The sequence below is a fragment of the Schistocerca americana genome, chromosome 8 (genome assembly GCF_021461395.2).
Source record: "Schistocerca americana isolate TAMUIC-IGC-003095 chromosome 8, iqSchAmer2.1, whole genome shotgun sequence".
Lineage (NCBI taxonomy): Eukaryota > Metazoa > Arthropoda > Insecta > Orthoptera > Acrididae > Schistocerca > Schistocerca americana.
The window spans coordinates 238,959,753-238,986,603 of record NC_060126.1 but is presented as its reverse complement, the minus strand read 5'-3'; the positions used below and the strand labels follow the sequence as shown (position 1 = coordinate 238,986,603).

Genomic DNA, 26,851 nt, shown 5'->3' with positions numbered 1-26,851 from the left:
CTGCACTGAAGAACTCCTTAATTCATTCAAATGGGAAAGTTTCCCTCATCCACCCTACAGCCCTGATATTGCGCTAAGCGACTTCCATCTGTTCCCCAAGATGAAGAACTGGCTCGCAATGCAGCACTTTGATGACAACACGGAACTCCAGGTGGCTGTGGCTCGCTGGCTGAAGTCTCAGGTGGCATAATTTTACGACGAAGGTATTTCAAACCTTGTCCACCGCTATGACAATTGCCTCAGTATTTTTGGTGACTATGTGGAAAAGTAGTATGTCAGTCGCTCTTTCAGATGTATATAATAAAATGTATTTCTTGTACTTAGTTTTTTTAATGCCAAAATGTTCCCTACTTTCTGAGTAGCCCTCATATCATACACAACCAAAAAAGCGAGTTGTATAAACTTCATCATTTGTGAGACCAAGCGTTGTATAAATTGTGGATTATATGGAGGAAATATGTATGGAAGTGAAACATGGATGACAAGCAGCTAGGACAAGAAGAGAATACAAGCTTTTGAAATGCGGTGCTACAGAAGAGTGCTGAAGATTAGATGGGTAGATCACATAACTAATGAGGAGGTATTGAATAGAATTGGGGAGAAGAGGAGTTTGTGGCACAACATGACAAGAAGAAGGGACCGGTTGGTAGGACATGTTCTGAGACATCAGGGGATCACAAATTTAGCATTGAAGGACAGTGTGGAGGGTGAAAATCATAGAGGGAGACTAAGAGATGAATACACTAAGCAGATTCAGAAGGACGTAGGCTGCAGTAAGTACTGGGAGATGAAGAAGCTTGCGCAGGATAGAGTAGCATGGAGAGCTGCATCAAACCAGACTCAGGACTGAAGACCACAACTATGACAACAATGGAGGAAATAGCTCCCAAGTGTCAAGTGGCAGCTGTTAAACTAAAAATTAGTTATTCACAATGCCTATATCAACGAATACAATAAGGTTATGAGATCTTGGACGAGTTGTGTGTCTGCAGATGGTATTTACGCGCTAGCTGTTTGTTAGTTTGCCATTTCAGACAGTATTTTAGTCTCTGAGTGTTATTTATTTTTGAAATGTGCTTGTGACTCCAGATTTATCCTTGTGTGATATCTATTTTTGGATCCAACATTTTGATGTCGCCATCCTTGTATTTAACTCTTGTTGCAGCTCTAATACCATAACCTGCACTATAACATTCATGCCCACTCATATGATTTCAATTGTCACCGAGTTGAAAGCTTTCCAACTACGTAGAATTTGTGGCATCCTGTGTGAAGAGTAGCTCAGGATGCCACTACCAAAAGCTAGAAACTGTGAGGACACATTAGTTGCATGTGTGAACCCAGCTTTACTTTCTGGACACATTAAAGAGGTGATGAAACAGATAACTGTAGATAAAAACTGGTGCATAATTTTCTAGCTGTACATATGGAAAATTTATCTTTAGTGAAGAAAATTAGAGACATTTGGAATATAATACAGGAACATAAAACTTGTCCCATGATGTACAGAATATGGTAGTAACTGCATTCACTGGATATACATATTTCAATACCAAACCATTCAAAGTTTGCTAAAAAATCACATTTACTTAGGCTTTATAATTCCAAGAAGCGATTTTTAAATTTTGGGAATAGAAAGGAAAATATTTAATGGGATGCATGTGACTGATATGATGTTTTGTATAAAAAGTGGATGATTTAATGTCAATTCACACTAGACGTCAACAGAATGACAGTCACTGTCACCATCGAATGACAGAGTGTTCATACTACATGGAATGTCAACACAACATCAATTTGCTTACCAAGGAGCACATATCGAACATTTGTGAATGCCTAAAAAAACTTCTTGAGTTTTTGTATGTGTGTGCAAAGCATTGTGAAAATATCTCAAATAATAAAGTTATTGTGGAGCTGTGAAATCGCTTCAATCATTTGTAATAACCCTGTAAAGAACTTCATTGCATATCGGAAAATAACAGTGAAAGTTCGAAGGCAGTTACAAGACTGTAAAAAGAATAGCTGGCAGAATTTATGTGAATCTTTAAATAAAGATGTTAGTACCACTGATGTTTGGAGGAAATTAGGTGTTTAAAAAACAAGAACTGTACTACGCATCAGCCATTAAGTGACGCATAGCTTGAAGATTTCGCGAATTTAATCTTACCAGTTTCTGCAGCCACGCCGCCATTTTGCCCCCCCTCCCCCGCCCCCCTACACACACACACACACACACACACACACACACACACACACACACAGCAATAATGCTTTTAAAGTCATCCGCTTGTGGTACCGTTTTCGTGCGAATAACTGACGAAGGCCATTAAAAAGGGGGTGCCATCCATCCCTGGTAAGCATGGTATACACTACCAGATGACAGAAGATCTCCCAGTGCAGCACTGGGAAAACTGTTACAGACATTTAACCAAATATGGATGAATGATCCACTAATAGAAGATTGGGCAACTGAGGTAGGAGTAACTAGACTGAAACGAAATAAAGACCAAGACCAAGCCAAGTCATATAGACCTGTTTCTCTGTCTTTCTGTATCAGCAAACTTAGAGCGTCTCGTAAAAAAATCATTTGGGATGGTGGCTGGAATCAAGTCACATACTGTCATCAAGTCAGTACGTGTTTAGAAAAGGAAAAGGAGCAATAGGTAGATTAATTATCTTAACCTCAGATATTTATGACGCAACAACAAGAAAAGAGATTGTGACAGCTATCTTCTTGGATATAGTTGGATCTCATCATAATGTTCACATATTTGTGTTGCTATGGAAGTTGGAAACCATTGAATTCCCACCACATATGATTTATGGATGCAGAAAAAACCTCGCTGAGGGACACATCTGGGTTCAGTTCCGAAATAAACGGATTGGACTACATCATCCTATAACACATCTTCCACATGGAACTATCGTCAGCTCCATACTCTTTGCACTACATAATAACAAGCATTAGAGAATTATTACTTTTCCCGTTAAAATACTCCAGTACACAGATGATATTTGTATGTGTCGACCACTGGGATGGATCAGGTTGTGTGTGAGCTATCAAAGATGATGGCTGCACTGGATCAAACATTACATAGCTGTGGGTTACAGATTTCGCAGAAAAATCGGTACTTGCCATTTCATGGGCCAAACGATACGAAGATTCTTGAACAGTGTAAGCGTCTCTGGTCATAAAATACCACTAAAACTCAGGCTAGGTTTCTTGGTATTCTCTTTGATTCTAGAATGAGTTTGGTTCCTCATATACAAACTGTCGTCAGTACATGCGAAAAAGCATTGAATCTTATCAGATTAGTGACATGTGTACAGTGGGGGACTCACCCCAGCACTCTGTTCACTCTATACCACACTTTGATACACTCCTATACAGATGCACTGTCTTTCACAATGCTGCTACCATGTACCTAGCATTGCCGGACAAACTACATTACAGAAGCTTATGCATCCGCCTCCGAGCTATGCATTCTTCCCTCACTAATGCTCTTCTCCTGGAAGCATCAGAAACGCCTTTACATATTCACAGAACAATGCTGTGTGATCGCTATATCTTAGAGCAAATGGCAGACACTAAACATCCAATGATAATGAAGTGTGAATTGCTCTCTCTAATCGGGAATAACAGAAATGTGAGTAAACAGTAGTTTTATATCTACAGTCGCTATGAGCACTGGAAATATCTACAAAATAAAATAAACCGAAGTGAGGTCCTCTCAATTTTCCTATATGACTACCACAGCTCTCATCACAATATCCCTGTAGCAAACGTCAACTATTCCAGTAAAGTAAAAGGATACAGGCAGTTTTCACCTACATTATACCTGCCAGAGAAATGGGCAGGATGTCTTCAACTCTATACAGGTGGCTCAAAAATGAGGACAGATAATTACACCAGATGCGTTTTCTTCTGCCCAGAATCTGCAGAAGAAAGAAAGTTTCAAATACCAGGCGACGCATCCATACTTCTACATGAAACTTCCGCTATTATAGAGGCAATCAAATATGCAAGATCTCTCAAAACACCCAAGGTAGTAATAATCACCTATTGCCAAAGGGTTCTGAAAGCAGTAACTTACAGGAACTGGAACAAAAGAACCAGTAAATACACACTTGACGTAATGGATCATTATCACCAATCTGAGAAGACTGGATAAATCATAGAATTTGTATGGGTCAGACATTCTGGTATTCAATACAATGATAAAGCCGATCGACTAGCGAGAGATGCGATTAGCAGTGAAAGACCTATTGACTTTAAACTCCCACACACAGAATATCTCCTAAAAGTAAAAGAACAAGCGCTTCTCTTGTGGCAGGAAGAATGGATTGAAAGTTAACGAACGAGAGGTAAAAGCTATGCACATTTACAGGCATTCATACAAAGGCAGCCATGATTTGCTTAATCCAAACATTCAAGGAAAATTATAACATCCATTATGAGAAAGCGTCTGATTCATGGACCTTTCCCTGCCTACTTACATAGACTCGGCGTATCGTAGACACCGTAGTGTCATTGTGAACAGGAAACAATTAGTGATATAAATAATATCTTATTTCAGTGTAGACATTGTGAGAAAGGCAGAGTCAGCCTCTTAAAGGAGCCCTTAAGACTTGGTCACTGCCAACCAGTTTGCACAATCCCAATTCTCAGAGGCACACCCAATGAGACCTACGACGCGATATCCAGATTTATAGCTAATGAAGACATAAAAATTTAAACGGAATTTTGACCACTGAACTTAACTAAAGAAACGAATTAACAACTAAGTGGCTAGATATCTATTGTGCCTTTGTATTAAAAGTACAACAATCTGGATCTGAGGACATACTGTATGAATGAATAAGACCTTTTGTTACCTTGCAGCGTGTATGTTTATCAATACATTTAAATTGTGATGGTTAAAAAGTTTGCATGCTAAAAGCCAATAAAATAAAATAAAAATATAAAAGATGTTGTTTGGCTTCTCTGTATAAAGATTGCTTACTAAGTACACTAGTTCCTGTGGAATATTTACAGTGTGGCGTCAAAACATAAGCAAAATAATAAAATAAAGAATAAGAAGGACCAAAAATACAATATCCACTCGCATAACACAAATGAAAGCGGCTAAAATAGGTTAACTTCCTATGCTAGCAACAGCGCCAGAAGTGTGCAACCTTGACCTTGACGTTTCCTTGCGCTCCGTTTACGGCCGGTTTGTAATGGAACTCATTGTGGAATATTTTGTTATTTGTATTGTTCCATCGAGCGTGAATCGACCTTCTTTCTCTTAGCCTCACAACCATATAACCGCACAGCTTAATATTTATAATGAGTTTAAAATGACAAAAATTTTCTATCACAAAATGTCTCTTAATTAAACTTCTGTCCACAATGTTGGCAGACCTGCAAATAGTTGCAGACGAAGTAGTGCGCGCGCGTGGGGTTGTGGCAACGTGTATTCACTGCACCACAACGACCGATTTGAGATTTGCATGCGCCGTGCTTTCAGGATTTCTGCTCTTCTGTAATTGTTGGTGTAAGATGGTTTATACAGAAGAATATATTAAATCGAAATTAATTAAAGAACTTGAAGCATCACATGTTGTAAGTAACATTCTTGTTCAAGAACACCAGTGTTAAAGCGTCCTGCCGGTGGAAGCTTCACGATTGAGACTCAAACACTTATAGAAATTTTCCAGCTTTGAAAATGACAGACAGAGTTAGTAGACGTGTTTGTTTGATTTTGGTCGTCTCTGTGGCGATCTTTTTACGATGGTGCGTCTCATTGTTTTCTTACTCAGGACAAAATAAACCGCCTATGTTCGGTGACTATGAAGCTCAAAGACATTGGATGGAAATCACTTTGAATCTGCCTACGAAAGAGTGGTACTTTAACACTTCCAACAATGACTTACAGTACTGGGGGCTTGACTATCCCCCACTGACAGCTTACCACAGCTTAATTTGCGGCTATGTAGCTCGATACATAAATCCGGAATTTGTGGCCCTGAAGGTCTCACGTGGTTACGAAAGCTATGAACACAAGTTATTTATGAGAGCAACTGTAGTTGTAGCAGATCTCCTTGTATATATACCTGCTCTGTGCTGTTATTTTTCAGACAAAAGCAGAGGCCAGATAAACAAATTTAACAAACCGAGCAGCCAAAAGGCAAGGCACGACACATATGTTGCTGAACTGTTTCTAGCACTAATTTATCCTGGTATTATACTTATTGACCATGGACACTTTCAATACAATGGAGTCTCTCTGGGATTTATGGTTGCAGCTGTTGCTGCATTGCTTCAAAGTAAACTGCTGGTTGCGGCAATGGCATTCTGTTTGGCGTTGAATTACAAGCAAATGGAATTATACCATTCATTGCCTTTCTTCTGCTATATGTTAGGAGTTTGTTTATCGACGAAGAAAAAACTGCTAGCATTAAAAAAATTACTGTGTATTGCAAGTGTTGTAATCCCAACATTTATTTTGGTTTGGGTTCCATTTCTTAGTAATATAGATGTGATCTTGCAAGTTCTTCGCCGTCTTTTCCCATTGTATCGTGGTGTTTTTGAAGACAAAGTAGCAAATGTGTGGTGTGCTTTAAACATTGTATACAAACTCCGGAATGTGGACCATCTGATTATGGCAAAAATTTGCCTCGTTTCCACTCTACTTGCTGTAACGCCTACCTGCCTTGATCTTTTGCTACACCCAGAAAAAAATAAATTTTTGCTGGCACTAATTAATTCTTCACTTGCATTTTTCCTGTTTTCTTTCCATGTCCATGAAAAAAGCATCCTCCTTGCAGCCATTCCTGCTATTCTGTATTTTCCAATTGAACCATTCCCAGTATTTTGGTTTCTTTTAGTGTCAAATTTCAGTATGTTGCCATTAATATTGAAAGATAATGTTCTTATACCATTTGTAGCATTAACAATATTCTATTTCATGTCCGTAATAGTTATTGTTGACATAGAATTTGGTTGTGATGGGATGAGGTTGAAATCTGACAGTGGACCTGTAGTATCAAAGAGTAATGTGAATCAGAAATCACAGACAAAAGTGAAATTGAAGAAACAGTTGTCAAATGAAAAATGGCTTAGTTATGCATTTATGGCTTCAATAATCGGTTGTGTTGTATTAACTGTCTGTAGCATATTTATAAAGCCACCCCAGAAGTATCCTGATTTATTTCCCCTTATTGTGTCTGTGTATTCATGTGCTCACTTCTTGCTCTTCTTTTTGTATTTCATGTATCGCCAAATATCACCAGACACCCATGTTTGTTTGAAATGTGATTAATCATTGAATTTTGTGATACCTATTCTAAAAAAATTACTTTACTGTTCACTATTAAGGTTTTAGTAAAACTTGTTACACGGAATTTCTCGATTACGGTACATTCTGTGAGGGCAAAACAATCACCAATTCTTATTTGATCAGTTATTTAGTTTTTTTTTTTTTTAATCACAGTAATAAATTTTGAATATTGTAATAATTGGTGGATTTAACATTTATGAACAGATAGGTGAAGCCCTGTGGAAAAAGACTATGAGAAACTTGCATTTGTTATTTCATGTGGATTGCTGGTAATTATTTACTTTTCTATAGGACTTTTTCAGGAATAGAAAGTTATCTGTGTAGTTTTATATTGATGTACACTGTTCTGCAATTTGCCACTAGCGCAAATCACATGTTACCTTCTAGTTTGTAAGAGTAGTACATAAAAATCTTGTTTTATTTTGTCTTTTAATTTGAAACGCCATTGAAGTGTGTTGATCTCAGTAGTTTAGGGCACTTTTGTAGCTGATGGGCAGATTTGTGTGTCAGAGTTAATTTTGATATATAAATGCTGGACCAAAGCATTCTGTAACTAAAATTATTTTTATACTGCATTATTGTTGTGTACATACATAAAAGGCTGTACAATTATGTAAATAAGCCAAATGAATTAAATATTATTGTTATGGAAATTATGCAGTGTGACATTTTATTATAGCCTTTGCTTTTACCCCTTTTAGTTAAGATATTCAGTGTTCAAAAAGTAACACACTTCATTATATCTGACCTAAATGAATAAAAAAATCTTAAGTTTCTAGCTGCATAGTATATGGGGAGAGTAATCTGGCTTTGCAACAACCTCCGTGTACTAACTTAAAAACAAGGAAGGAAAGTAATAACTTTGAAGATTTCAGTATAGGCTACAATAAATTTAACATGGCAGAAATTTATTTTGACCAAGATACTGTACAGAGGTCAGTCTTTGTGTATGTGGTAGCAAGAGTACAATATTTGTATCCAGCAATCAATTTATGCACTAGTTTCTGGAAACTAAGGCAACCAGCTCAATATTTCGCAAAAATGTACATTCATATATTATCTGATGCACTTTGTTAATTTCAAAGGATGTCATTTATAACACAAATGTGAAACAATAGAAAGATTTCAAAAAATTAGTAGAAAGGCAAAATATTTGAGAATCAGAATGCATATATTTTTCATAATACATCAGTGATGTGTTTAAACTGTGAAAGGTTTCTGGCCTACAGAATTTTTAATTTCTGTGTCATAAATAATTTGTAGTTTTTATTTAGTATTAGTGTGATTTTAACACTCCCATTAAGCAATCTAACATTTTGTTGTAATGGGTGAAACTTAAATTAAATTAACGTGCTGCATAGTCACCATGGTATTAGACATGAAGTCTGTAAAGGTTAGTTATAAAATGCAGAAAGTATAACTAATCATGTTGTTGCAACTTACAGTGTGAAGTGTTGTCTGAAACAATTCCAGGTGTTGGGACTTCGTGAGTGCAAAAATTAAATTGGTGTGTGCCGTGAAGTAATCATTAAACACTTATAAACCTTTAGAAAGTTGTTACCACTACAATTATTTACTAGTAGTGTACTTACAAGAGGGTGGATGGGTGGAGGGAAAGTGTACAGTAGGAAGAGCTAATATGGCTTGTCACAGTTCAGCCAACAGTCATTCTAGTGTTTCGTGCATACAGTTTGGAGCACATATTGATGATCGAGCAGTGATTATGTTGTTATGCATGTGATTTGATGCAAACAAACAATTGTACAGTATTCCACAAATATGATTTTTTGTGGAGTATCAGTAGTAAAAACACTTTCCCATGTGGAGCATATACCAGCTTGTCATTTACCCAGAGATCAGCTGATACATTTGATGTAGATTAATGAGAAAGAAACGGGTTGCAGACTGATGACTTTATACTGTATTATGTGTCTGTGCTTTGGGAGTGCATGCTACTATTGCTTCTTAATGTGTTGCATGTAATTTAACAATTTGTGTCAAATTTAAGCTATGTTGCTTGGGAACTTCATCCCAGAATGTTAGATTTTGTAGGTAGTGTTCTTACTGACTGAGCTAATGAGACACAATTTACAACCCTTTCTCACTGCTGTTAAGTACCTCTCCTACCTTTCAAGCTTCACAGAAGATCTCTTACATTCTTTCCTGAACTAACACTGGTGGAAGGAAGTATACTGCCTAGAAATGGCTGAGCTATGAGCCCGGGGGATTACTTCCAGAACTGAAAAGGAGTATTATTTGCCTTCTCACCAAATGAAACAGCCATGCATGTAGCTGATGCTTGCATTGGTTAAGCTATTTGAAAGCTCATATCACATTTAAGTGGAATTCCTTTTTTATTTCTTAGTAGTATAAAAATTTGAACTTTCCTATCTTGTTAATGTATAGCACTTGACAAGTGCTAAGTATTATATATTTTATGTTATTAGCATTATATTCTTTCTTTCAAGGTATTAATTATTGTTGTTTCAGGAAGTTCATGATGAATCTGATGGTTGTGGTGCCAAATTTAGTGTTCTAATAGTGTCAGATAAATTTGAAGGGAAGCCTCTTCTTCAAAGGCACAGGTGTGTTTAAGTAAAAGGCTACCTGCTATCTGTTGTGCTGGGTAGAAATTACTTGTAGTAAATTATGTGTTGATCTAACTATCCTAAGCTCTTGTCTCATTAATTTGCCCAGATGTTTGTACAAGATACAGTCTGTGGGAATAAAAGACTATTAATATAATAACTCTGAAAAATCTACTACTTGCGAGCAGTTTGTCAAAACTAAGTGAATTGCAAATTCATTAAGGAAGATACAAACTATTGCTTTGTTTTCTTTGTTGTTTGCATCTTATCATTGTTGTTGGGAAGTAGATGATTATAATGTTTGGCTTTTTCTTCAGGTTGGTCAATTCAGTACTTGAAGAGGAACTGAAAACAATACATGCTTTCTCACAGAAGACATTAACAACAAAGCAGTGGCAGGAACAGAAATCTACATAATCTTTTTGTTCAATAGGTGTCATTATTGAACAATGTTGTAATTTACGTTTGTATTTAATGTAGGCTTATTTAAATAAATGGCGAGTTCATAGGTCATGCCCGGGTAGTTATCTGCCCAGCAACATCAGTCCTACTTTACATACCTTTGTCAAGCAGATGTAAAGGTTACCTGAGTGGAGCAGCTTTGTGGTGCACTTCAGTCGGGCAGTAATGGAGAATTCTACTCACAGACAGTTCAGTTATTCTGTCTCGGCTCCAGGGAAAGTGATTCTCTTTGGAGAACACTCAGTTGTATATGGGAAACCAGCTGTGGCAGCCACTTTAGGGGTACGGACAAGAGCCTATGTGCAAGAAATTTCTGAATCGAAAGGCACTGTCAGACTGGAATTGCCACAGTTGGACGTCAATGTGACTTTTGATGGCCTGTTTGAAAAGATTGAGAGTATGGCTAGCCATCCAAACAGCATACTTCAAATTCCACCTTATGAATTTTCCTGGCGATGTCCTGAAGGTGTTAATTTGAATCTCCTGAAGGAAACCATATCTTCACTTACTTCAGAATATAACTTGGTGCATTCAAATGAAGAGCAAGAGTACTCTGTAACAGCATTCCTAATGCTGTTTGTTGGGATGCTTCTGGGAGTAGACTTGGAGGGTCAGTTGACACGGTTCGGCGGCCTCCTCATCCGTGTGGAGTCTGATGTGCCGATGCGTGCAGGGCTTGGTAGTTCTGCAGCCTATGGTGTTTCTCTTTCTGGAGCATTGGTGGAGTTCTTGCGAAACAGGTATTTTGCTATTGCAGCTTATTGTCTTTGCTTTCACATATTATTGTGGACATTCAAACTTTAGATTTTAATCTGCAACTGGATTTGTATATTGACAGTCTAGTTTGTTGCACAGAAAAGATATTTTTTATTCTTTATTTACAGAAAGTTAAAGTAAATGTTTTGCATGTGCAACTCTGTAAAATTTTTACAGATTTAACTATATTTTGAGTATTAATAGTTGTTTTTTACTGCTCTGCCGTAAGAGGAAAGTTTCTCTTAGCACTGGTAAATGTATAATTTTTTCCGTGTACTGAGTGGAAGTGATTCAGTCAGAGTTTACTTTTGCATTTTTCAAGCAGTGAGAGTAATGAAGATACTTAATAGTTTGAAACTTTGTGCTGGACTGACACACAGACATACTCTCTTGCCATTTTAATTTGCAGCAGCATAGAGTATTCTCTCCCTCTCTCCCTCTCTCTCTCCCTCTCTCTCTCCCTCCCTCTCTCCCTCCCTCTCTCCCTCCCTCCCTCCCTCCCCCTCCCCCCCCACGTGTTTGTGTGTGTGTGTGTGTGTGTGTGTGTGTGTGTGTGTGTGTGTGTGTGTGAGAGAGAGAGAGAGAGAGAGTGTGTGTGTGTGAGAGAGTGCGCACATGTGTTTTATGTGTTTTCTTTTAGATTGTATAATTTAAATGATGACATTTAAGAACCAGCAATTTTGCTGTAAAAACTTGATACTTGCATTGTATATCGTGTTTGATAAACATCTAGAAACCTGATATTTCACTCTGTCAGCATTGTTATTAGTCACTAGTACCCTAGACTCATTAATAATAAAATGATAGATCAAACTCTGTAACTAATAAATGAACCAAATATTACTCTGTTGATGTAAATTAAACAAGAGGATCCAATCAAATTAGTTGCACACATATTTGGAGAAAATGATTAAACAATACATGTGTGTGATAGGAATGATCAAAGCTTAGAGCTATGAGAGAAATTACAAGATGGAAAAAAATTCTCTGATGCAGAAACACAGTTGTAACACAAAATCAAAAGGAAAACTACAGAGACTGGAGAAATGAAAATGTGGCCAACTTACATTAAGGTAAGACTGATAGCCCATGTATATGCTGAGGAGACATTTCCCATCTTTGGAATTCTGAAACACCTGTTTCTTAAAAGTACACAAAGGAGCTGGATGTGAAATGGTTATTCCATTGAGGGGTATCGGCAGTGCAAGCAGATTTACTGCAGCCACTCATTCTCAGGGAAGGCTTGTTAGCAATTGCACAAATATCACAGAACTACTAGTCAGATTATGTTTGCAGGTGTGTGGTAGATTTTACAACAGAGTCGCTCAAATTTCAGAGATACATATATGCCCTTATTCATTACTTCTGCATTTTGCATCTAATTACTTATCTTTATAGTTTATTTCTAATCACCAATGTAATCAAAATACTTTACGTTATTGCAGTGTTAATTGTGAATCTCTCCTCTGCATTTGCAGATGGGGTCATTGAGCACCGGTGAAATAGACATGCCTATAATACATTTTTTTAATGTTCATTTCAGTCAGTTTTGCATTTCAGCCGATATACTTCTTAATATATGGTTCCATTTAAGTACAGTGCAGACAGCAAGATGACTGCTCCTGAAATTAATACTGCTGACAGCAGTTATTTGGGTCACAGTGCCTCACAACATATATTGGATGTAAATCTGTTCCCTTTCTGAGAAATAATGTGTTAGTATTAGTATATATTTCTTGTTTTTATCGCACAGGACCCAGCAACTAGGTCGTACCAGTGGTAATATATCAAGACATGGCTACTGTCCATCGCAAGCTCCCCATTCTCTTTCTGAAGAAATGAGTGTGGTGTCACAATGGGCGTTCATCAGTGAGGTAGTCATGCATGGAAAACCATCTGGATTGGATAATAGTGTCTGCACTTATGGCTCTGCTGTCCAGTTTTGCAAAGGAAAGAAGCCAGTATCAATTTTAATGCCCTCTAACTTGAAGGTATGGATTCTGATGACCCTCTTTTAAATCACTGCTTTGTGATGTATATTTTGTTGTGTATTATGATAATAAAAAATATTTGATCCTATATAGATAAGATAGTGAAGGGTTAATTGACAACAGATTACCTTTAAGAGAGATGAGCTGGTATAGAGTGGGACTATTCAAGTGGCAGCAAGTGTAAAGCTACTATTGAAAATGCTGTACTCTAATTGGCAGTGTGTTCTGCTATGGACAGTTTATTTTACCTTTCATCACAATGGCTGCAGGTTTGTTGCTCCTGTTCATCTGAGTAGGTATCTGAACACAGTCATTTTGCCATGTAAGACTGCATAGTCATTGTGGTTAAATTCCTTGTAACTACTGTAGATTTAAATTTCCTTCACTGAGAAAGACCAAAAAATCAAACATTTAGCAATTAACCCCTCATAACTTGATCTAAATTATGAAAGGTGATCTGTTCAGTCAGTCATTGCAGTATAGTCTAGTAATGATAGGCTAAAATAGTGACATTAATGAGTAACGTAAGTTTCATGCAGTATCATATGCTTTCCAAAATTTTACAAAACCTTAAGGTTTGTGTACAAATGATTGATTATGAGTAACTTTGTTTCTCATTCAAGAGTGATATATGGGGAGGCATATGGTAGTTGCAGTTCAGTATATTTGTTAACATTTATGCCCAAAATTTAGTTTGCAGAATGTAGTTCCAATGTTCATTGTGAACATATTTCTACTGTTGTGTGTCAAGAGTTTATGGTTTGAGAATCATTGTCTTGCTAAAGAGACAAGTCTGTAATAAGTTGTATTGATACTAATAATAAAACTGTAACACTGTCATGTCTGCCTGTTTGAACATGCTAATCTCGAAAAACTACTAGACAAATTTGCATAGTGTTTTTACAGGTAATTCGTGTGAAGCTTGGGGAATCAAATAGGCTTTATTTTATCAAAATTAAATCATGGGAAAAATACCACATTTAAAGTTTTAGGATTCTGCTCAGCTTAGTAGTTCGGATGTTTAGTTTCGTGACATGAAATCAAAGTGTAGTACATCATAGAACTAATAGATGGCACTGTTAGTTTTGTAGTACACCAAAATACCATAGATGACACTATTAGTTTTTTCTTTACTTCAGTGGCAGAAGGTTTTTCAGAATTTTATGTCAGTGACTGAATTGAGCACCACAATGTTACTTTTATGAATAAAAATTAACATTGAATTTACTTGGCTAAGCTATAAGGATTTACTGATTCTGCTGTGTGCATTAAAAACCCAACAATACTGCTTTGCTTCTTTTGGTACAATTTATTTATGCACACACTAAATAAAGTTTTGCATCACCTCAGTTGTGAGAGTTGTGGAACCTGTACAGAAAATTGGAAGAGAGATCAACATAAACACCATTTCCACCCTTTTCACTGCTCATGAAAACCACTCATTGCATACCTCTAATACCCAGTAGCACGTCCTCTTGCATTGATGCGTGCCTGTATTCATTGTGGCATACTATCCACAAGTTCATCAAGGCATTGTTGGTCCATATTGTCCCGCTCGTCAATGGCGATTCGGTGTAGATCCCTCAGAGTGGTTAGTGGGTCACGCCATCCATAATCAACCCTTTTCAATCTATTCCAGGCCTGTTCGACAGGGCTCATGTCTGGAGAACATGCTGGCCACTGTAGTCAAGTGATGTTGTTATCATGAAGGAAGTCGTTCACAAGATGTGCACGATGGGGGTCTGAATTGTCGTCCATGAAGACAAATGCCTCACCAATATGCTGCCGATATGATTGCACTATCGATCGGATGATGGCATTCACGTATTGTACAGCCATTATGGCACCTGTCATGACTACCAGCAGCATATGTCGGCCCCACATAATGTCACCCCAAAACAGCTGGGAATTTCCATCTTGCTGCTCTCACTGCCCAGTGAGTGTCTCTAAGACGTTCAGCCTGACCGGGTTACCTCCAAATACGTCTCCGACAAATGTCTGGTTTAATGCATATGCGATGGTCATTGGTGAAGAGAACGTGATGCCAATCCTGAGCGGTCCATTTGACATGTTTTTGGGCCCATATGTACCGTACTCCATGGTGTTGTGGTTGCAAAGATGGACCTCACCATGGACATTGGGAGTGAAGTTGTGCATCATGCAGCCTATTGCGCACAGTTTGAGTTGTAACACAACCTCCTGTGGCCACAGGAAAAACATTATTCAACATGGTGGCTTTGCTGTCAGGGTTCCTCCGAGCTATAATCCATATGTAGCGGTCATCCACTGCAGTAGTAGCCCTTGGGCGGCCTGAGCGAGGCATATCATTGACAATTCTTGTCTCTCTGTGTCTCCTCCATGTCCGAACAACATCTCTTTGTTTCACTCTGAGATGCATGGACACTTCCCTTGTTGAGAGCCCTCCCTGGCACAAAGTAACAATGCAGACGCGATCGATCCATGGTATTGGCTGTCTAGGTGTGGTTGAACAACAGACAACATGAGCCGTGTACCTCCTTCCTGGTGGAATGACTGGAACTGATCGGCTGTCTAATAGGCGCTGCTCATCATGGATGTTTACATCTTTGGGCGGGTTTAGTGACATCTCTGAATAGTGAAAGGGACTGTGTCTGTGATGCAATATCCACAGCCAATGTCTATCTTCAGGAGTTCTGGGAACCGGGGTAATGCAAAACTTTTTTTTGATATGTGTATTTGACTTCTTGGCTGGGAAAAAAGACTTAATTGACAAAGTGATTCTATAAGGATGCCATTTTTACCAACTGAGGTACAGAACCCTAAAAAGTGACAGTATGCAAAGGCTCTTCTGTATAGCTCATTTTAAACTACAGAGAAAGAATTCCAGAAATTAAAAGCAAATAAAAAAAAGGACATGAGCTTTTGGCGTGCATTCACACAGTATTTAAGACTGGTGTAGCCTTATCACAAACAGCTGAACACTGATTATTGATAGTCATTGTTTGGGATAACCCTCAATTGGCATCTTACCTGTAATTGTTGCATAAAATGTGGGATCTGAATCTGAAACATACACTATCCAAGACATTTTTAAAATGCAGTCATGAATTCTATCAAAACAGCAGAATGATAGAGGACTACAGTGGAGTTTGTATGTACTTCAACAACTGATTGCTTAGCAGAAGCAGTGTCACTTGGAGATCTGCAGAGAATTCCAGTAACAAGTTCAAAAAAATATAAACTTCTATTATTGCCACTGATAATACACGTTGGTTTTATGCCTATGATCAGAAAGTATCTAGCATTTGTTGTTATTTGTAGAACCCTGCTTCAGCTTGAGAAGAAAAAAAGAAAACCTGGGCAGATGACAAGCCACATTGAGGCCATGCTGATGTTGATCATCATGTCTTAGGTGTTTGAGGCAAGACTTGAGAATATATCGAGAGAAGAGCATATTTATACCTGGGCATTCTATATGACAATTTACATCTTCATGTAGTGGTCTTCGTGCAAGATATTTTGACTGAAAGCTGTTAATAGCTTTTTCCCAGCCATTAGCTCACTACGAATAGCTTCCTGAAATGTCTTTCTCATCTCGCAGATGAAGGTTTGATACAGTTCAGTTATACTATATCAGAAGAATGCTGAAGATTAGATGGATAGATCATGTAACTAATGAGGAGGTACTGAATAGAATTGGGGGAAGAGAAATTTGTGGCACAACTTGACTAGAAGAAGTGATTGATTGATGGGACATGTTCTTAGGCATCATGGGATCACTAAGTTAGTATTGGAGGGTAAAAATTGTGGAGGGAGACCAAGAGATGAATACACTAAGCAGATTCAGAAGGATGTAGGGTGCAGTAGTTACTTGGATGTGAAGCTTACACAGGATAGAATAGCATGGAGAGCTGCATCAAACCAGTCTCTGGACTGAAGACCACCCCCACAACAACAACATATTTATGACATCAAAATGAACTAAACAAGTGTTATATTATGTTTTATATCTTGTCTGATTGTCTGTCATCTGTTTCTTTTGACAGCATAATTTGTTAAGCAAGGTGACACTCCTAGAAACTGTACATCTGGAAATTATTTTAATACGGTATCATTGCTGTTTGTTTCCAGTCCTTTCATGTGTTTACAGCTGCACAATATGTGACTAAATTGTAGACTAAAATTGTTTGTTGTGATCCAGTTGTAAATAAACATATTCACTTATTTTCATTCCTTTGTGTAGTGCACTCTATTGGGGTTTTGGGCTAGAAAAGGGCCTCATATTTAATCGTGTTATAAATGCTAGCTAAACTATACCAGTGCATCATCATATCTGAGGTGATCCTGTATAAGTTAAGAAATCCTGTATAAGTTAACAAGTTATCGATGATAATTGATAAGTTTAACACACAAAAGCTTAGAATTTAACACAAGATACTGTCACATTTTTGTTGAGCAGGATGTGTACTCAGTTTCAAAAAGTGACTTCTAGTAGTGTTTGCCTAATTAAATAAATTGCATTTCCATTTAATTTTGCATACTTATGGTCACTATGCTCTTCTTACTAAGAAAATTAGATATCATGCATCAAAGACAAGTGATGAAATGGGTGAAGTTGTGCAAATTAGATGTGACAAAACACCTGCATTTTGTAAGGGTGTGTTCATTAGCTTGTAATGTTGATACAACAAGTCTACTAAACTGTTTCAGTTGTATGTTAATCATATACGTACTATGAGCATATTGTTGCAGCTTAGTTTTGAAGTTTATCATCTTACATTTTTAGGTTCTTCTCATTGATACTGGTGTACCAAGAAATACTTTGCAACTTGTTGCTAGTGTTTCTGAAAAGCACAAGCGCCTAAACAGTGTTATCTCTTCAGTTCTTGATGCTATGGGATCTGTTGCTGTTGAAGTTGTAGCAGTACTGAATGACATGTGCGCTGCTGGAGATATAGTTTCTACTAGCATGTCATTATTGGAGGTAAGTATTTTTCCTTACATATGCAGGTAAAGAGCAGTTTGCAAGAATTTCAAGAAGTATTTTTCTGTTATTTTGTAGAATATAAAGACAAGTTTTGTGCAATATAGCATTATTGACTTCTCCAGCAGAGAAGCACATATAGCAAGTTCAACTTTAACCAGGTTGTTGCACATCATAGTAATTGTAAGCTTGTTGTACATTTACACTGAAGAAGTTAGCAACCAATGTACTTTCACATTTCATTGGCAAATTTGTATGTCAGTGTTAGTATCTAAAATAACCTTTACACTGTGATTTGGTGTGACTGCTGTATTTACCTTGCATATATATTTCTCTACTTATGGCCATTTGGCCTGGGTCTTTTTGAATTAATTTTTGGAACTGCATTTTGGTCTGTCATGCAGTCGATATAATTTTTATGTAGAGCAAAATGTATTACAGTCTCTGACATAAGACGTGTCAGCTCATCGAATTTAGCAAGAGTAAAAACCTTCACCACAAATGAACCACTGTTATGAGCCTGAAAAACTGTGATGGTTAAGACTCAGGCTTCTCTTTACAGACTGAAATTGCCAAGTAGTTATGTGGGTTTAGATTATGCATGATTTCCTTAACTCAGTGCAGACAGTCGTCAGGCGAGACCCTTCAATGTACCGTGGCTGGTGCTTCACACATCCTTTTCTAAGAGACTGTCCTGTTGACAAGCCATAAAACTCAATATGTTGTTCTTTCCTGTAGGAGTAAGGGGACATCATGATGCACTGTAGAATTCTGAAGTGTAACGTGTTCTTTGTAGATGCTTTAAGACTCTTTGACTTGCTCAGTCTTAAATACTGCACATTTCAAAAAGATTCATCTGACTTCACAGAATTTTAATTTACATATGAGTGAAGAAAGGAACTTGCAGTAATTTTAGTTTATGTGTAGGACTATATAGAGTTTCTATTCTTATAAGAATTGTCCAATTTTACAAGAGTATATCTTTTATGTCCATGCCATACAGCCTTGGGTATAGTTTACAATTACATTGTGAGATTTGTATGGGTTTTCCTGCTGATGAGACAGGTGGCACACTGGATAAGCCAAATATTGGAGAGTGGTTTTGTGTGTTCTCTGAGAAACAATGTTCATGAAAAAAGACAGAGAGAGAGAGAGAGAGAGAGAGAGAGAGAGAGAGAGAGAGAGTTTGAGTTTGATAGTTTTGGTTATGTGACTGTTCACTATTTGTTTGTAACCCAGAGAATAATTAACAGTTCTATGTGCAAGTTGGAAACATTTTTCCTACAAATTTTGGCAAGTCTGTCCTGATCAACTGGAAGAATGATGATACCTTTTGCTGCCATATCTGGGACTTTTATGATGGAACATTTCTGAGGGCTGTTTTGCCTGCAGTGATGTAGCGATGTGTAATTGCGTTGATTTTAGGTCTGCAAGGAGGATCAACATTTTAATGACAATTAGCAGTAACAGAGTTACACAAGGAGAAATTTTAAACAATGTGACGGAAGGAAAAATAACCCACAAAGAAGGGGAGAAACTCTAGAAATGGCATTATTAAGTGAAATTGAAAAAGTGATGCTTGAATCCATTAAATCTCTAAATAAGTTAATTTTGGGAACAGTTCCAGCTGACAGAAGGAATTGGAAATGATTGAGAGAATTTCCTTATTTTACTTTCCAGACAGTAGCTGGTGAACTTAAAGGTAAGGCATCATTTATTGTAGCATCATTTTCAGAAGTGGAGTTGGGAGCAATCTGCAACATACAAAGGTCATCAGAAGTCGGTTCCACAGAGCTCCACGACTTGCAACGATCGGGGAGACCATCCACAGCTGTCACACCTGACATTTTGCGGTGAGATGATGTAGTCATTTGCGAGGACAGATGCATTACGACTTGGTAGTGGGCACGGCATCTGTCAATCAGCAAAGCAAGTGTGGCTGGAATTATCCGCCCTCTTGGATATTCAAAAGAGTGTGCAGGATGGGTCCTGCGGTGTCTAATGGTGGATCACAAATCATACAGAAAAAAACATTTGTCTTGATATGCTGCAACATTTTGAAGCTGAGGGGAAGGCCTTCTTGGCCTGGATTGTACAGATGATGAATCCAGGGTTCACCATTTTGAGCCCGAAACAAAATTACAGTCGATGGAATGGCACCATTCCAACTCCCCACAGAAGAAAAAATTCAAAGCAACTGCTTCTTCCGGTAAAGTGTGATTCTCACGGATGTGATGCCAAGAGGCAGTACCATTAATTTAGAAGCGTGTGCAACATATTGACAAAACTCGAGACGCCCTTCCGGTGACTTCAGCACCACTGCAACCCAGGAGATGTTTTGCTGCAACACGATAGTGCTTAGCCCCACACAAATTGAGGATTGCTGAACACATCGCAAAACAGGGTTGGACAGTGTTACCCCATCCATCCTGCAGCCCTGACCTGGCCCCTCAGACTTCCACTTCTTTGGGCTATTAAAGGATGCCATTTATATTTTGAGGATGATGATGAGGAGGTGATTCACACAGTGAAGCACTGGCTCTGCCACAAGGATGAGGATTGGTACTGACAGGGCATACATGCCCTTTTTTCACACTGGAGGAAGGCAATAGAGCGGGATGGATATTATGTAGAAAAATAGGGTGTGTACATAAAACACCATTCTTTTGTGTGTGTATTCTCATTATGTTCAGTGAAAAATAATTGAAGAAAAGAAATGGGGTGCATTAATGTCTAGGCAACCCTCGTATTTTGTATAGATAACAGGACAAAAAATGAAATGACTATCGAAATTTGTTATTATTTATCCAACATTGACAAACTTGCGGTGAAAATTGATGATGACATAGAATGTGAAGAGAATGCTAATGATTATGAAGAGAGGATGCAGTCTCTCAAAAAAAGACAGAAGAAATTCCATTTTAGAAACAGGTGATAAAAGCAAAACAATTCTTACTTCATTCACTAGATCAATGTAAATTTTCTCTGTCATTTTGTGATGTTGAGTGTTCTCTTACATCATTTATCAGTAGTGACAGATATCCATGTAAAAAGTGGATCATTGATTTTGAGGAAACAGCATTTTTAATGGGCTGGAGTCAACTGCAAATGCTTGTTTTAGCAAAAAAATCACTTGATGATATGGCTAATCCATTTATTCAAGGTGAGAAAGGCTTTACATTGTGGGCTGCACTGAAGAAAGCTTTGCAAGAACAAGCCGGCACGAAAAATGGCGTGGAGATCCACAACTGCTGTTTCAGTGATAGGAAAAATGGGAAGTCTTTCTTTAAAAATATTTTGTCATAATGAAAGAAATTGCCAGCCATACTGATATTGATAATGACTTGCTGTTGCAGTATGTGATTGACAGGATAGAAGATAATTGAGGTACGAAACTTCTAGATTCAGGCACAAAATTTCTACTTTGTAGTGCTAGAAGTGTGGAAGAGTTTAAGGAAAAAATGAAGCATTGCAAAAGAATTGTGAAATCATTGCCAAATAGAAATAACCAAAGTTACAGCAATGGAAATTTTGGAAATTCCAGTGAGAAAGATGCTAAAGACTGGTAACAGAAACACTAAAAGCTCAGCTTATGATCCAAACAGGAAGTATTTCATTTGTGGTGCCAGTGCCCACAGGTCAACTGGTTGCAACCACAAGAGCAAGGGAAAGAGATGCTTCAATTGCAACAAGTTTGGTCAATCTCATCTGAATGCATGAAGGAGAAGAATGATCAACAATTTACAGTATTTAACATTCATTTTCTGAGCATTGCTGGTGAATTAAATAAAAATTTAGTTTCTACAGGTAATCGTATAACTCTCTTGGCAAATGCCTTTCCAAGATTGATGTCTGAAATACTCCTCTGTGATACAGACAAGGGGGAGATTGAGTCAATAATTAAATCACTGAAGACTAAGGACTCTCATGGTTACGATGGAGTGCCTATCAGAATATTAATGTACTGTGCTGCACATGTTAGCCATGTATTTAGCCATATTTGTAATTTTTCCTTTAGGAATGGTCAGTTTTCTAAATGATTAAAGTATTCAGTAGTAAATCTGCTTTATAAAAAAGGAGAAAGGGATAATGTAGATAATTTTAGACCTATTTATATGCCATCAGTGTTTGCTAAAGTTATTGAAAATGCTATGTATGTAAGGATAATTGATCATTTTATATGATTTGCTATCACATGTACAGTTCGGCTTTAGAAGTTGTTTAACAACTGAAAGCGCTATATTCTCATTTCTCTGTGAGGTACTGGATGGGTTAAACAAAAGGTTTCGAACCCTAGGCACATCTTTTGATTTAACTAAGGCGTTTGTGTTGATCACAAAATATTGCTCCAGAAGTTGGACCATTACAGAATAGAGGGAGTAACTCACAATTGGTTCACCTCTTACTTTCGCAACAGACAGCAAAAGGTCATTGGGCAGTGCTGGGGCCAGTCCTGTTACTTATTTATATAAATGATATGCTCTATAATATTACAGGTAACTCTGTAATATTTTTGTTTGCTGATGACACTAGCTTGGTAGTAAAGGATGTTATGTGTAACATTGGCTCAGTTTCAAATAGTGCAGTTCATGACATAAGTTCATGGCTTGTAGAAAATAAACTAATGCTAAATCACAGTAAGACTCAGTTTTTACAGTTTGTAACACACAGTTCAACAAAACCTGACATTTTAATTTCACGAAATGGGCATGTGATCTCGTGAAACTAAACAGTTCAAATTTGTAGGTGTTCAGATAGGTGGTAAACTGTAGTGGAAAGCCCAAGTTCAGGATTTTGTTCAAAGACTTAATGCTGCTATTTTTACTATTCGAATGATATCTGAAGTAAGTGATCATTCAACATGAAAATTAATCTACTTTTCTTTATTTTCATGATATGAATATAATAGAGGGAAACATTCCACGCGGGAAAAATATATTTAAAAACAAAGATGATGTGACTTACCATACGAAAGCACTGGCAGGTCGATAGAAACACAAACAAACACATACATACACACAAAATTCTGCTTTCGCAACCAATGGTTGCTTCGTCAGGAAAGAGGGAAGGAGAGGGAAAGACGAAAGGATGTGGGTTTTAAGGGAGAGGGTAAGGAGTCATTCCAATCCCGGGAGCGGAAAGACTTACCCTGGGGGGAAAAAAGGACAGATATACACTCGCGCACGCACACACACACACACACACACACACACACACACACATACACACATATCCATCTGCACATACACAGACACAAGCAGACATTTGTAAAGGGAAAGAGTTTGGGCAGAGATGTCAGTCGAGGTGGAAGTACAGAGGCAAAGATGTTGTTGAAAGACAGGTGAGGTGTGAGCGGCGGCAACTTGAAATTAGCGGAGGTTGAGGCCTGGCGGATAACGAGAAGAGAGGATATACTGAAGGGCAAGTTCCCATCTCCGGAGTTCTGACAGGTTGGTGTTAGTGGGAAGTATCCAGATAACCCGGACTGTGTAACACTGTGCCAAGATGTGCTGGCCGTGCACCAAGGCATGTTTAGCCACAGGGTGATCCTCATTACCATCAAACACTGTCTGCGTCTGTGCATTCATGCGAATGGACAGTTTGTTGCTGGTCATGCCCACATAGAAAGCTTCACAGTGTAGGCAGGTCAGTTGGTAAATCACGTGGGTGCTTTCACACATGGCTCTGCCTTTGATCGTGTACACCTTCCAGGTTACAGGACTGGAGTAGGTGGTGGTGGGAGGGTGCATTGGACAGGTTTTACACCAGGGGCGGTTACAAGGGTAGGAGCCAGAGGGTAAGGAAGGTGGTTTGGGGATCCATTTTCTTGTGCAGAAAGGTGTGCAGTATACTGCTGCATCCATTTTCAATAAGCTACCCCAAGAATTCAAAAATCTTAGCAGTAATCCAAGAGCTTTCAAATCAAAACTGAAGAGTTTCCTCATGGGTCACTCCTTCTATTCTGTCGAGGAGTTCTTTGGAAAATTAAGCTGATTCTTGTTGTATTGTTGATTGCATTTACTTAAACTCATGGCTTGACTTTTTCGGGTTCATAAACATTTTCTTTTTATCTGTTATTACTTTTATGTTGTAATTTCATGTACTGACACTTCCATGACCTTGGAGATTTGCTCCTCAATTTGGTCTTACGGAACTTGACGTGTAAATAAAATAAATAAATAAAATCAAAAGGTGACAATGAATGCAAATTGTGTTAAGAAGAGTATTGACAATTGTAAATTTAAAAATGTACAAATAAGTAACTGAGAGATGAAGATGTTAATTGATTGTGGGCAGTCAACGTAGTTTGTTATGACAAGAGATTTATGAGATTATGAGTGTTCCAAGTTTCCAAGGTACAGGTGTAATATGATTTGGGCAAAACTTCATCTATCTGCAAGGGTGTTTTATGGGAATTGTTGAGATTGATGATATGAAAATTCAATCAGATGTTTAAGTTGTTTCTAGAGAGTAGGAATTTAGAAATGGTAGTTGGGATGGAGTTACTATTAGAAAGCCAGAAAGAGAAGCTCATCTTATATCGATCCATATAGCAGACAAACCAGATTTAGATACTGAAAGCTGTGGTAGTAGTGAAACAAAGGAACATATAAATGATTTAGTAACTGATTACACCCCAACAGACAAAGCTTGTCACAATGAAGGTTATTGTGAGAGAAGAGCAACCAACATATACTAGACCCAGAAGATTGTCACCAGAATGAAAAGAAATTGTTGACAACGAAGTCCACATGAGGCTTCATCAAGGAATAATATAACAAAGCTCATGTGAATATATGAGGCCTGTCTAAAAAGTATCCAACCTTTGGCCAGAAAAAATTTTTCCAATACCTGACTGGGTTGGGACCCTTATCCCCTACAAAGTAGGCCCCTTGTGCTTTCACACACTTAGCCCACTGATCCTTCCATAGCTGGAAACACCTGTAGAAGTCATCTTTTGGAAAGGTGCTCAGCTCTGTCGTTCTGTTCCGCTTTCTCTCTTCTCTGCTCTCAAAATGGGACCTTTTCAGTGGCGTCTTCAATTTTGGAAACAACCAGAAGTTGCAAGGAGCCATGTCTGGAGAGTAGGGAGGTTGACGAACAGCTGTAATTCCATGTTTGGCCAAGAAATTTTGGATGAACTGGGACGAATGTGCGGGGGCTTTGTCACGATGCAGTTGCCATTTTTTCGCCATCCACATGTCTGGTCTTTTGCGTCAAACTGCATCACGGAGTCGCCGGAGAACATCTTGATAGTACTCCTTTGTCACTGTTTGTCCTTCCAGTGTGATTCGTGATGCACAATACCATGGACATCAAAGAAAACAGTCAGCATCACCTTTTTTGCTTCGCACCTGCTGCACTTTCTTCTGCCTTGGAGACTCTGGGTGTGTCCATTGCGACGACTGTCTTTTTGTTTCTGGGTCGTATCCATACATCCATGACTCATCTCCAGTTATCACGGTGTTCAGAAATGCAGGATCAGTATTGGTGGTGTCCAGAAGGTCCTGTGCAACATCAGAATGGAGGTCTTTTTGTTCCAGTGACAACAACTTAGGCACAAATTTTGCAGCCACTCAGTGCGTGTTCAAATCATCATGCAAAATTGCACGTGCAGAATATTTACTCACTCCAACCTCTTGGGCCATCTCCTGCATGGCCAAACAACGATCTGCCATCACCAAATTTTGCACTCTCTCAACAACAGCTGCACTCCCAGCTGCCTGGAGCCTGCCCAAATGGTGGTCACTCTCCGCTGATGTGCGGCCATTTTTGAATTGGTTGAACCACTCCTTCATTCATGTTACCCATCGTTTCTTCTCCAAACACCTGCTGAATCTTACGAATTGTTTCGCTTTGAGAATTGCCAAGTTTTTGACAAAATTTGATGCTGTATCTTTGCTCAACAAGTTCAGTCATCTTGAGAGAATTGGTAATCCGACGAACGCATTTTGTAGCACCTCACTCAGTGATCGACAGGCAGCGACTGATGCGCTGGAAGGCAGGGACAAAATTCACACATGCTCATAAAGGTCTCTTCCTTTACTGTGTACAGTTTACGCCGTACTATCGTCTCTGCTGTGCATGGGAAAATCAAAGGTCGGATACTTTTTAGACAGACCTTGTACTAGCTAGGTTGTAATTGTAAAAAAGAAAAATGAAGAGTGCAATGACTACAGAAAATTAAACAAAATCACAGTGGAAGATCATTACCCATTGCCTCTCATAGATGATGTATTTGATTATCGAATCCACATGCAGTGTGCCACCATTTTATAAATACTTTTTTTGCATTGGCTCTAAGAGAACATTATGTTTGTTTGCATGGGCAGTGTTAAAAGACCAACAAATAGTGATGATGAGGCAAGCCAGTGAGGCTTGATTTACTGTTAAAAAACTAAAGCAGTATACAACTTGGAAATTAATTTTTCAAAAAGCCAGTTCTTGAAAAGCACTGTTGAGTTTCTTGATATGTTTCACAATGTGGAAAAATCCAGCCTTCTGAAAAGACAGTAGCTGTTCAAAACTGTCGAGAACGAAAATCTGTTTCAGGAATTCAAAGTTTCCTAGGACTAACAGGATACTTTAGGAAGTTTATTTTAAATTAAATTCAATATTTCTTCTGTTACCCAAGGATTTCTACTAGCCCTCATCTTTTTACCTACTTGATACTCTGCTACCTTCACTACTTCATCCCTCAGAGCTACCCATTCTTCTTCTACTGTGTTTCTTTCCCCCTTTCCTGTCAATTGTTCCCTTATGCTCTCC

At 38.2% G+C, this 26,851-nt stretch overlaps 3 protein-coding genes across 3 annotated transcripts in view; all 3 read left to right on the top strand.

The window, feature by feature from the left end:
* Positions 1-5,420: 5,420 nt before the first annotated feature.
* Positions 5,421-10,421, top strand: LOC124544723 (bolA-like protein 2). Its single transcript, XM_047123369.1, has 3 exons — positions 5,421-5,605; positions 9,813-9,907; positions 10,228-10,421. Exons 1-3 carry the CDS (start codon positions 5,543-5,545, stop codon positions 10,325-10,327), a joined length of 258 nt encoding a protein of 85 aa, XP_046979325.1. The 5' UTR covers positions 5,421-5,542; the 3' UTR covers positions 10,328-10,421.
* Positions 5,463-7,978, top strand: LOC124544721 (probable dolichyl pyrophosphate Man9GlcNAc2 alpha-1,3-glucosyltransferase). The gene has a single exon (XM_047123366.1). The coding sequence runs from the start codon at positions 5,709-5,711 to the stop codon at positions 7,302-7,304; it is 1,596 nt and encodes a 531-aa protein (XP_046979322.1). The 5' UTR covers positions 5,463-5,708; the 3' UTR covers positions 7,305-7,978.
* Positions 10,422-10,527: 106 nt separating the features above from the next.
* The window catches only part of LOC124544722 (mevalonate kinase), a 31,300-nt gene continuing 14,976 nt past the window's right edge, over positions 10,528-26,851 (top strand). The window contains exons 1-3 of the mRNA XM_047123368.1: positions 10,528-11,112; positions 12,882-13,119; positions 17,885-18,082. Coding sequence (XP_046979324.1) covers positions 10,538-11,112; positions 12,882-13,119; positions 17,885-18,082 — 1,011 coding nt within the window. The 5' untranslated portion in view covers positions 10,528-10,537. The remainder of the gene's footprint in view (positions 11,113-12,881; positions 13,120-17,884; positions 18,083-26,851) is intronic.